The 13,209-nt window shown below is 40.6% G+C and overlaps 1 protein-coding gene across 16 annotated transcripts in view; it reads right to left on the bottom strand.

Annotated features, from left to right (window-relative positions):
* LOC124168990 (myosin heavy chain, muscle) overlaps positions 1–13,209 on the bottom strand; it is a 98,994-nt gene that overhangs the window by 49,247 nt on the left and 36,538 nt on the right. For 6 of the 16 annotated variants that reach the window (XM_046547427.1, XM_046547431.1, XM_046547423.1 and 3 more), the window contains 5 exons: positions 12,580–12,683; positions 11,504–11,641; positions 10,876–10,995; positions 10,613–10,762; positions 9,559–9,729 (listed from right to left, as the gene is read on the bottom strand). In XM_046547427.1, coding sequence (XP_046403383.1) covers positions 9,559–9,729; positions 10,613–10,762; positions 10,876–10,995; positions 11,504–11,641; positions 12,580–12,683 — 683 coding nt within the window. Of the gene's footprint in view, positions 1–1,832; positions 2,004–5,369; positions 5,541–9,558; positions 9,730–10,612; positions 10,763–10,875; positions 10,996–11,503; positions 11,642–12,579; positions 12,684–13,209 lie in introns of all 16 variants that reach the window. The other 10 variants (XM_046547433.1, XM_046547426.1, XM_046547425.1 and 7 more) reach the window with 4 other exon arrangements.

The raw sequence follows: 13,209 nt of genomic DNA, 5'->3' as shown, positions 1-13,209 counted from the left end.
GAGTTACAACGCTTGGGTTAAGGACGTAAAACAGTTGGGTCAGACGATTATTCACGTCCTGGGAAAATATCCGCGCACCGGCCAACAGCCATTCGAGCTCAAATATCACAGAAGCAGAAAATATCGAGATATTTGAGCATGCAACCGCGAAGGGAGGAGTTTGAAACTTTGGCAATATCACTCTTCATGCTCATCAGATAATTGAGCAGAATGAATTCTATGCCACCCACTCGGTTGAAAATTCTCCAGAAGTATGATTTTTGTACAGCAGCATATTTAAAAAAATGGTGGTCCAAAGAAAGTAGATTTGGCAATAAACATCAACTAATATTACCCCAGGAGATGAATCTTAGGGGAAATCAGGTGAGTTAAATCAAACGAAAACTCATTAGCATCAGCACACAGTGTGAACAAAACTTTCATAAACACATGCGTAGACTACTATACAATGATTCTAAATTCAAAGCTTATGATGAACCAATTACTTTACATAAAAAGGTAGCAGTTCACTGTGATGTTAATGACTTTGTATTAGATCAAGGATGTTAATATGAATCAGAAACGATGCTTCGCAGTAGAAATAAGAATATGTTAGAAACTTCGGATGGAGAAAAGGATATTAAGTGAAATGGATGAATGAAACATTGAATAGGGAAAAGAGGGTAATACGTCAAATGCGATCATTATGAATGCGACACACATTTGTCGCAGCGTTAAACACATATTCAATTAGGCAAATCACTACCGGCGGGATAACATGTAACAAAAATGAATGACATTCAATTGTATGGAGAAATGAATTCATGTTTTTCGCGGACATAAGATCTTGAGCAACTAATAGGTACTTCGGGATGGGGATAAAATTCGCATCCGCAAATGTTTTTTCTACTTAGGTTTCCAGCATCAAGGAGTTATTCACAAAAAGCTTAATCTGGCCATTGAATAACATATTTATCGCATACGCCACTATATGTATTAGTAGGTACTCGGTACCGATAGATTTGGTATGCTTTTCGAATGAAAATTTTGTTTCCATTCATAATCCAATAAACATTATACAGGGTATTCATTCATTTCACGTGTTCATTTTAAATCTAGTAGACTTTTTACCAGAGGAACATCGTCATCTGAAGTTTTCTATGGAAATGAAAATTTATTTCCAGGTTTCAATACTTACAAGTAGCAAACGAAGCGAATGATTCATGATTATCGGGTACCGATATTTAAGAACTACTTATGTAAAACAATTCAAAATTAAGGAGACTCGAAATCATTACGCCAAGCTAATTATATGGCAAACTTCTGAGTGAGATAAAAATTTAGTACTACTTACAGAATAAAACTCATGTTAATCTAATCACTCGAAAGAGGTCATAAAAACGATCTTAGTCGCAACCAAAGCTTTTTGCAAAATTTAGAGTGTATAGTTGCTTGTGATGTCAACCAAGCTGAAGGCTCAAATATTGCGCAATGCGATTGACAGCATATAGCGATGATCATTTTCTATTTTCTCACTGCGTTAGTTTTCACAGCCACGGATGCGGCGATGCCTATGATGTAAGCGGAATTGTAAGCGCAAAAATGAACACACACATACTGAGTCCTCGGTTGTCGGAGTGGTGTCAAACTCCATTTTATTCTGTCCACCATCTTGCCTTCAGCCGCCGTTTTGATTCTGCCAAGATCTCCGAAAAAAAACGCAAGAACTGATGAGAGTGAATGTGGATTTGACTGTGAAATAACGCATCCAAAGGCAAAGATGCCTCTCGCAACACTGCAAATCGACGAGTAATTTTGAATGTGGAAGGAGCTCCGACCGTTCGTTAGAGTACCTTCTCAATGAGATCAATGCAGTCCTGGAGGTCCATGCCGAAATCTATGAATGTCCAAGGAATCCCTTGAATCTCGTATTCCTCCTGTTCCAGCACGAACATGTGGTGGTTGAAAAACTGCTGGAGCTTTTCGTTGGTGAAATTGATGCAGAGCTGATTAAAGCTGTTGATCTGATGCGAGGAGTGACGCGGATATGTTCGAGGCAGAGGAGGCGGGAAGAAGAAGGAGGAGGGGAAATATGCAAGTATTTACACAAGGAAACAATTTGGAAGAAAAATCGAAGAAAAATAAATACGAAAAATAAATAAAATGTGTTACAAGGGATACAGATAGGGAATAAGAAAGCATTTCCGGTGAGTAGAAAGAACAAAAGTAGTCGATAGAAACATATCGGATAGGGTTTGGGGTTTTAATGAAGGGTTAAAGCGTAAAGGGAAGAAAGAAAGAGAAAAATAAGATATTGTGCAATTCGTTTACATTTAATCGTTGTTATTGTCCCTAAATGACTTCTACAAAAAATATTATCTTCCAAATTGAGAACATTGGGCTGAATTATGTACAAGAGATTTGCTGATTGACAAATGAGAACAAGTAAAATAAAGTGCATGCCATGCATTACTAAATGGCAACAGTTTGAACCTAAAATTATTCAATCAAATAAATACGCCGATATCAAAATATGTTCCTTTAATATGTGAATTGAATCCAGCTTTATTTTAGATATCTTTTGTAGCATTAGCAATTATAAAGTCATGAGACGACACCATGGTATGTATAAATTCACGCCATTAATAGGGAAATATCCGAGAGAAAGTTATGATAAGATGTAAAGCTCATTTTCTGATGGCACCGTTCGTGAGCCAACACCGCGATACTCTCAAAGAATGCACAGGTGGGATTGAATTTTTCAAAATACAGGCAGAAATAGAGTGCTTACAAAACGGATACGCGTTAATTTACACTATGGGTGCACACTTCCAACGGCGTGATTAAGCTTTGCATAAGCCCCAGAGCTTGGGACAAAAGACTAAATCCGTAAGAGGTGGAGAGGCAGTTATTGGACGGGGACGCAGTCTGCCACTCGGTCAGTTCTATGTACACCGTGGCAGACGCACTTTCGAGTCTGATTACTTCACAAGGGATAAAGAACAATGGGCACAGAGAGACCAAAAGAGAATGTGTGTGAGAAAGAAAGAGAGAGATATCTATAAATGTAAAAAAGGAGAACACAAAACACCGCAACGATCAGCAGGTCTACCAATCTATAAACAAATAACATTTAATATGTACACGACGAGGGGCGAGGTGGGAGTGTCGTAGACACCACCTCGCCCATCTCAGGCACACAGCATTGTCCAGGTTTGGAAGGAACTCATCTCAAGTTTCCCGAGGACAACAAGCAGGACTACGCCGGCCACTGTTCCTTTCGCGCAAGAAGGAGTCCAAGGCAGTAATAAAGAGAGGAAGGCGAGCGCGATCAAATGTCAGGCGATTGCAAATTTGGAAGTTAAAGAATTACAGAGGCGAGACGAGACGACCTGCTTGCAGTCCTCACAATAAATACCAGGAGAAAATAGGAGTGAAAACAATATCCAACGATATGTACACGGCGGCTATATACATAAAAATGAAAAAAATAAGAGAAAAATGTTAACCAAAACAATTGAATTGAAAAAAAGGATATAGAGAGATAAAATGTAAGGTGCACTAATCACAGAACGCGTGAGATGGGGAGATGGAAGAAGGTATGAGAATGTGTGAGGCCGCATAACAAGGAGTGGGAGGGACGAGGGGAGGGGGTGGGGGTAGAACATTTAGGAGACATATACAGACAGACGGACGGCTATGGACACAGCAGAGTGAAGGACTGGCAGCAAAGTGAAGCAGGGTTCATATATACAGAGGGTGTTTTTGCTTACATGTAGCCACCAGCAGATCCCAGAGCACATTTGAAATTATACTTAATTCAATGACTGTTTTTACCTAATTTGAATAAAAATAACGAAACAAATATATCACAACAGATTCATTTTAATTCAAGCTTTGGCAATTACAGCGAATCGAAAAATTATAAAACTTTAACGTCCGATGCAAATGATAAATTAAATCGGATGTAAATATTTAAAAATCTAAGAAATTATAAAAACAATACTGATAAAACCATTCAGTAGCCATTGACACCCGAATTTCACCTGATAAAGAGATCAATGAGTAGAGATCTAATTAAATACCGTCATTTGATTTTTGTGAGTAAATGACATAAAGTTAAACAAATGAACCCTATCACGATCCGAGTTCCGTTATACAAAACTGAGAACACCTTGCAATTAAGCCGCAAGAGACAAAGTACTACATTATCTTTGAACGTAAAGTTATCATAAATTCATTGTGCAATATAGCTTCCTTTGGAAGCGAATGCCAGGGTATGGTAGTTAGATGGTAAGTGGCCAAGAAGGTGTGGAAATAATGAGGTGATGTGGACTTAAACGACCGGTTAATTGGCAAACAGCAAAAAAGTCCTCACGATTGGGATGGTGGGGTTGGTGAGAGAGGGATGATGAGTTTAATATGTTTGAGTGCATTCTGCGACGAAGCGGTAATGAGGGTGTGTGCTTTGGCCTGTGCTCTCAAAGGCTCAGTGACAGAGATTCACCTCGACGGGCAGTCCAACAAGAAATAAATCGTACATCATTAAGCAAGGTGAGGACAAACTATTATTTAACGATGAATCCTGACTTCCAAAGCACACCAACTCAATCACTCGCATCGGCCACACTAATTCTTTCCAACCAAAAAAAAAGAAGAATCTGCGTGAAAATAGGAAACACCAGAGCACTTTCAGTTGCAAGATTAGAAATTCACATCCACGTACGAACCAAACGTAAAAAAATATGAAAAGCTGTGAGAGAAAAAAAACAAAGGAGAGTAAAAAACATTGAAAACGCAAAAATGGTAAAACCATGACAACATAGAAAACAATAGTCTCGCAAAACAGGCAACGGCACGATACCTTATCGGATCGGGGTTCGGTCCTCTGGTCGGCCGAGTCCACCGGCGAGAAAGAGAGAGAGTGCGCGGCATAGAATGCGGTCCGCGCATGCGCATTCGCGAAACAAAGGAGGGACGGGAAGCGCCTCCCATCATGGCGGAAGCGAGAGGAGGCAAACACTGGAGTGTGATTTGGCAACTGCGGTGAGAGTTGATCCGAAATCACTTGCTGGCGCATAACACATACGATGCTTTCAATCGAATTTCCCGCACATTAAAATTTCCCCGAGACTAAAGGCCATTGGTCCTCGACCACGTGTCCTAGGCTACAAGCGGCTGCATTGACCGCGAATTTCAACGCCACTCATTCACTAAGGTATCGTCTTTTAGCGATCCATCGGCCTGATTCCGACCATAGCCGATGGCAGCACGCCAATATCGGAGGGAATTCGGAGCCGTGTGAATCCAATTCCCTTTCAACGCCTCGCGCACAATTCCTAAGGTTTTGGCGACGCTCGCCTATTTTCCTGGAGCCACGGTCGCATTACCTTCTCGATGAGCTCAATGCACGCCTGCAGATCCATGCCAAAGTCAATGAAGGTCCATTCTATTCCCTCCCTCTTGTACTCTTCCTGCTCGAGCACGAACATGTGGTGGTTGAAGAACTGCTGCAGCTTCTCATTGGTGAAGTTGATGCACAGCTGCTCGAAGCCGTTGAACTGTATTGTTTGTTTGATTGAAGTTTCAGGGGGATGGGAAAAGTTTTCATTTGGTTTGATGTGACGAGTGAAAGCGTTTTTATTGAGTGGAAGAGAAGTTCGCGAGTGAGAATGAAATGCAGTGAAAATAAATCATTCGAAAGAGTATTCAGTATTATCAACGATGTGTTCAGAGGATGGGTATTTCGCAGATGTTGAAACGATTTATTTCAAATTATCCGTTTCAAAATTTTATATTTAAAGCCAATAATTCACGTCAATGGAAGTAATAAAATCGTATCAGGCGTCCATTTGTTGAATGTTAGTAAACCAAACAGTAGATGAGCCAGAAAAAAAGGATTTTCGGTTGAAAATGAGGGGATGCATTCAAGTTCGTGCAAGTTCAACACCATTTTCATTTATCGAAGTAGTTATGTGAATGAAAACGATAGGTGATGGTGAAAGAGAAAAGGAGTTGAGATGAAATCGACACATTCCGGGATGCGGGGGTCGAAATAAATCCATTATTAATTTCCCAAATATTGATTTCCAAAAGACAATCACGGAGGAGCAGAGAGAGAAAGATGCGGAAGAGATGCGGGCAGAAAGTTTGGTTATTTTTCAATCGAAAGGATATCACCAGGTGCGAGAGAGAGAGAGATAGATGGGATGGGGAGGAAAAGAAAGAGAGAAAAAGAAATAAAACACACTCGTTATACGAACTGGGGCACATTTCAGGCAAGACGAACACTTTTTTTTAAAAAAAGAAGGGCATATGAGAAGGATCGCGTTTGCGGTTGGAGGATGGGTGCATTGAGGGGATGGGATTCGGGTATGCGGCGCTACTTGGAGAGGCAGGAAGAGACGCGGTAAGGGGGGGGGGGACGTTTCGTTGGGTTGAGGAGGCAAATCCCAGGGGGAAGGGAGGCACCGTGTCTTTAAAAAGGCGGGTGCAGGCATCACACCAGAAAAGATCATCTCAATACAGTTTGAAAACCACCCAAGAGAGAAAACACTCAAGAGGGAATTATCGAAAACACCCATCTGTAATGAACCCACCGAAACACTTGGAGCAACCCTCGCTCTTTATCAAGGGCAATAAAATAATATTTCACCTAGCATTCGAACAAGACTCGACTGCTGCGGCAATAGAGGTTTACAGTGCGTGGGTTCGCTACGAATGGGTGCTCGGAGGCTTAGGGGGGGGCGGCGTTCAGCATGTCCACATTAACAAATGGAAAATCTGCTCCGGATGCTGCAAGGGAAGTCGTGAAAGGATTGGAGGGGAGTCTAAAACAAGCCAAGGGGATTCCATCCCAAATTGAAGACGTGCCGTAGCTTATTTCTTCGGTTTCTTAAATCTTCTGAGCATTTTCATGAAAATCTTACGTTAAAACTATGTCGCAGATGATAGACACAATTTTTATAATACGTTTTTCGAAAATATTGGAAAATTTTGTCCCTATAATGTAAAAAAACGAACATTATTTTAAACGGAATGATCCAAGTTTCTGAAAGTTCCGTTTAAAGCAACATTAAACGTCTTAGTCTTTCCCAGAAAAGCAACGGAAGACTTTATAAACTATGGAAAATAATACGGAAAACATTAAAGATGGCTCCTGAAGCTCGAATTTCACGATAAATGTTTCAAAAGAGGTTTCAAAGCCAAAAGGAAGAGTGATCAGAAGCCGCCAGTAAAAAATTACTTGGGAAAATATGCAATCCTCTTGACTTGCAGTGTGAAAAATATGAAAATTACTCATGTCAATGCATGAGAAACATAGGTGAAATAAAAAGACGATCACACACTCCGGGATACTTGCAAGATAGACAGGAGCACAGGATTTAAATTATCCCACTCAAAATATCAGAATGTAACTGTTTACATGAGGGAAATGGTTAACAACCATGGATGATACAAACTTTGTGAATAGGAAATAAACACTACGATCACACTAACCAAGATATATGCTTAAAAGATAAAAAAAATAGAAAAGGTCAATATTTTACCAATATTTATGGAATTAGTTGAATTTCATCTGAAATATACTGTAAAACTCATGAAAGAAGGAATTAACTGATAGATATGGGAAAACTCATAGCCAAAGAGAAAAAGGCATTCACATCACCAAACTTAGCTAGGGAAAAAGATATTTCACAAAGAGTATTATCTCAAATCTATAGAAATTAGAGAGGACGAGAGGCAGACGATCACTTGGGCTTACATTCCCGGCACAAACCATCGCCAGTGGTAAATACAACTGGCAATCAAGAGAACACAGTCAGGATTCAAACGACGCTCACACACTCCATAGGACTAGCAAAGAGAGAAAAACAATAATTAGTACATCATAAAATAACACATCCACTGATATAATTAGCTCAATCACGGACAGTGGTTGTGAATATACGATAGGACTACAATGAAGCAAGGCACGAAGATATCACCTCACGCGATATTGGTCAGTCATTTTGTGTAACATGTGTTCTGTAGAACAGCGGCGTAGCTTACTGGGCATCGCAGAAGAGAGATGGGTCTTGCTAGCCATTCCAAGTTCCTGATGGGTGACTCACATCCAGATGAGTGTTTTGTTTTTTACTGTTCGGGGTAAATACCCTAATCAAAAAATATGTGTTTTTTGTAACCGTAGCCGAGTTGTAATCAAAGTTCTCCACATTTATTCCTTCAGACTTCTTCAGCAGGATTATTTACCTACTGCCTAAGCTGCTGATCACCAACCCCTACCTATTCCAGTTTCACCTTGCCTCAGAAGAAGAAACAGGGATCTGGCCCCAACCTCGAACCGAATATCCAATGCATTCTATGACTGTTATCCACAGCAGCAGTAGTTTCAATCCAATTGATTTTCTCAAAGATTCGCACAGGTGCCAATGCATGCCACTGATCTCATTTAGTCGCTAAAAACCCGGGTCAGACTCTTAATCGAAGAACAGTGCCTATAAGGCACTTGGACACAAACGCTATGTAGTAGCTGCGAGGAGAGCTTTCGGATGCTCCTGACTTTTTTTACCTTCTCAATCAGGTCAATGCAGGCAAGCAAGTCCATGCCGAAATCAATGAAGGCCCAGTTGATGCCTTCCTTCTTGTATTCTTCCTGCTCGAGTACGAACATGTGGTGGTTGAAGAACTGCTGCAGCTTCTCGTTGGTGAAGTTGATGCAAAGCTGCTCGAAGCCGTTGTACTGTGGGACGTTTGGCAGAAGATTTGAGCAAAAGTTGCGAGGGTGAAAGTGGGCGGGAAAAGGTATCGAGGACAGAATAGGACGAGACGGTACGTCATGATAAAAAGATATAGTTGAGAGAGAGATATATATATATTTCACAGGAATTTGGGTAGGGAGAGAGAGATAAAGTTTGGTGAGTAAATTGAAGGCAAAACTACAACTACATCGTAAGGAGGGAATTTGGTGAGGAAGATGAATAAGGGAAGGTGTGTTTGAGCTGAGGTCAAGTAGGTAAAGGTAAAGGACGAGCTCTTCCACTGGATGGCTTCAAGCATTCTCGCATTTCGTCGAACATCCGCATCACTTCCCATGCAGCGTTCCGAATGTCAATCGTTAGAAAGTAACGGCGTGTGCGTTTCACTCACAAAAACACGCAAGTTAATACTATAAGAATTTGCATGACGGAAGCGTTGTCTCCCACGTCTGTCACTTGAGAGTGGGGAACAAAGGTTTGTCTCTTGGTTCCGTCGCAATAAGGATGATGTTAAAGAGAACACCTCCGCACAGAAGCACACGTTTGCGTCATAACTCAACGGTGTCCAGCCAGAGGCAACGAGTCAGTAATTCGTGAAAAGTGGAAAATAGGCACTTTCCAACAACTAGTTTTGGTTTAGTATTTCCGTTTGTTACGAAGAATTTGCGCTCAAGACCTTTCCGATACGTAATAGGGCCCGAACACTTTATGGGATATGTATCATCTTTGTTACAGGGAACTTAATGCTTATGGTTAATCAGGGTCTTAATATGTATGGGAAGGTGACAGTAGCTGCATGAGGATAGAGCCACAGGTCTACCTTTTCAATCAGCTCAATACAAGCGAGCAAATCCATGCCAAAATCAATGAAGGCCCAGTTGATGCCTTCCCTCTTGTACTCCTCCTGCTCGAGTACGAACATGTGGTGGTTGAAGAACTGCTGCAGCTTCTCGTTGGTGAAGTTGATGCAAAGCTGCTCGAAGCCGTTGTACTAAGGAGGGTACAATCGCAAACGATTAGCATTCAAAGAACCGCGCCATTAGTGATGGAGAAGGCAGAAAATTCAATGAGCACAAACGAGGGAGAAGCAAAATCCTCTGGAGATATCAAATCAAGTGCCTCGTCAAATAGTGCATTTTTGTTTCGATCACAATAATTTGAATCCATAACTGGGAAACAGCGATGGAATTCATAATTTTTAATAGTTGATTTCAAAATTATCAAAATGATTTGATGGCATTCTCGAGATAAGGAAATTCGTTTTCGAGGAGAACATGGTGACACAACTTCTCAATTCCTGGATGCGCAACGATGCTCATTGAAATTTCCCTCTTAAGAGAAAAAAATCTGAAATACGGACTTTGAGAAGGGTGACTGGAAAATCATTCAATGCAGGGTCTTGAAGTGAAAAAAAAGTCATTAATAAAACCCAGGGAAAGTTAAAGTGTCAATTGTCAACCTTAAAACAGGTGCACATGCAACATCCTTGACGAAATGCAGCGCAGAGAGAACTCGATGAAAAAGAGGTGCTGAAATAAATTCATTAACTAGACGAGGGTTTATGTATGGGATGGGAAGTGGGGGAGGAACTAGTACTTAAAAAATATATTTTTTACTTTTACTTGATTCAAATTAATTTGAATAGATAATAGGCAAGAAGAAAAAAAACAGACTCGAATTTTTAATTCGAAATCAACAGCTATTGTTGGTTTTAACCAAAGCACATTAGGAATCAAAATCTTATGCTTTACCACAGATCAATTTTTATAAATAAAATAAAATTTGCGCCGAAAGATAAAATCATATGAAAATTCAATGGGTAATTTACTGATGGAGATTTTTTTAGGATTCTGCTAAAGTAATGCGAGACGTACGTCGAAAATCTCGAAACCAGCAATATCCAGTACACCAATGAAGTGCTGCCTCTTCTGCTTGGTGTCCAGTGTCTCGTTACACTTCTTCACCAACCACTTGAACAGCCTGTCAAACATGGCCTTTGACATGGCACCCACGGAGTAGGAGACCTGCAGCAGAACGACGTCCCATTAATTCAGACGAAAGCGATTTCTTGAGTAAAGCTATTCCGATCCATTCACACTCTTTATATTAAATGATATACTGTGCCAAATGTACACACCTGGTCCTTGTTACGACCCTGGGTCACGAACTCGTTTCCGACCTTGATCCTGGGCTTGAGCAAGTTCTTGTACAAGTCCTGAGCGTCAACACCCAAGAGCTTGGCAACGCGCTCTCCTTCCTGTAGGAAAAATAAGGCGGGAATGTCTCATGAAAGTCATGAAAGAAATGCATCAAAACTGAGCCCAGAATGACGGCAGGCATTCATGGTAATTCCAGTATTTTATGTACTTGAATGTGACGCAAAATTAAGTAAAACAATTCAACTAATGCTGCCATGAGAGTTTAATAGAGGGATAAAGAGGAATGAGTGAATCCGATAGGGAAATTTACAGTCAAAAGAGAACCCTTGAACTTTCAAACTACTTATACAATACCCAAATAGGATTTGGTTTAAGCCACGTCAGTTTGATTGGGTCTTGCTGGGAGAAACCATATTTCTTAACAAGACTTTTGAATATTTAATCCCGTTAGTGACAGTGCCATCCAAGGGGACTACATGGCGGATGCCCTATTATATACTATATAAAATTGCTTCCTGTTGAAGCCACTTTTTGATGCCACACAATGGGTGGCAACACATCTTAAGTCCGTGATTTCAGCGCATAAAAACAGGGGAGTGTACTTACGGCGGTGCCGTCGGCTTCGGCCTGCTCCTCTCGACCCCTCTGCTTGAACTTCATGCCACCCATGTGCATGACAGAGGCAGTGATCTTGTAGATGTTGTCCTTCTCCTCCTGAGTGAAACCCAGCACGTCGAAGGCTTGCTGCTCGAGAGAAACGGATGGGAGAGGGGAAAAGGGGAAGAACATACAGGCATGAGTGGCATTCGCCATACAACCGAGAGGAAAAAATTCAACGTGTAATGCAAGCTATCTCGCAGATGAAAAGAACTGATGCGTTACATCTCTTAAGAGAAACATTAAAAAATCACATTGAAGCAATGAATAATGAATTGCAAATTTCCAGTTTTTTTAAATTTCCATCGAAATAAAGATTAGCTTTGCCTCCTATTAAAATCATTACAATTATTCATATCAAAATTTGAAGCAAAGTGAATATTTAAAGTTTCTTACATTGATGGAATCATTTTAAATATACAAAAAATAGCTTACATTTTGTGCTTTGCATAATGAATTACATTTAATAGAGCAAACATTTTAAATTAATGTTGAGGTTGTCGATAACAGTGTGATGAAATTGTTTGAGTTCTTTGCTTATGAGAACGAACATTTGGGAGCTAGCGTGTCTGACTGATTTATCACGATGATAAGCGTGAAAATAAGTGAAAAATTCTATTTGTACAGAAAAAATGTTTGTATGTCGATTGGAAAACGCGTATTTTAATGAATACTTGAAATAATGATACCTTACCGTTCTTTAAGAATTGGATTTCTTTCGAGTACGTTTCTATAAGTGTGGAGATTGTAGTTATGCAGGCATATGGCTGTCTTTTGTCGTGAAAACTGAGTGGATTAGGTATGAAATAAATTATTTAAATTCCCTTCTGGAAATTCTGCGTTTTAGCCATTTTTGCTCGACCATTCGCCCCTCCTACTGGGTGCACTATGACTCAGCAAAAATGACACAGACGCCGCATTTCACGAAAGAAAAGAAGATGATCGGTAAAACTTTCAAGGAAAAACTCTGAAGAGGATGTTTAAGAATGCGTGAAGCTGTGCTCGTGCAGAAGTGACATACTCACATCGGTAAGGGTCATTTCCTCTCCGTCATCCACGTTGGGGATTGTGATCTTACCCTGGGACACATTGTAATAGTCATAGATGTTGTCGCTGAGCAAGCAAATTGCTGCATTTTCAAGCGTGCGGCCGGTGAGCAGGCAGCAGAAGCGAGGAGGCAATTTGGGAGGGGGTTCATAAACATGTTTTTGGGGGGGGGAAGGGGAGATTGGGGGAGGGCAGCAAAGCAAAACGCGGGAGGAAGAGGCGACGAACGAGGGAAGAGAGAGAAAGAGAAAGAAATAATGATTATTTCCTCTTCATAAACGTTCGCCTTCCCCCACCCAAATAATTAGAGCTTAAATTGATCACAAAGCGAAATAACTAAAAAGCACAACTCAGCCGACATCGGCCAAAAATAAAGCAAAACATATATAAGCAAACAGAAATAGCATTGATATTTCCGAAGGAAAAATGCATGACTTGGAAGCCAATGACGGAATGAAGCACAATCTCTGAAACAAGTTGTTTTGTCGACTTCGGGAAGAAAAATATGATTTTAACTTGACAAGAGCCAGACCGTAAAAATGCCGCCAATAGAATTCAACCGCCTGACTCCGGCAGGGATAAAATCACATTCTCCTCGCCGCAGATGT

The sequence above is a fragment of the Ischnura elegans genome, chromosome 12 (assembly GCF_921293095.1).
Source record: "Ischnura elegans chromosome 12, ioIscEleg1.1, whole genome shotgun sequence".
NCBI classification, from domain to species: Eukaryota; Metazoa; Arthropoda; class Insecta; order Odonata; family Coenagrionidae; genus Ischnura; species Ischnura elegans.
This window is presented reverse-complemented; position numbering and strand designations above follow the sequence as displayed.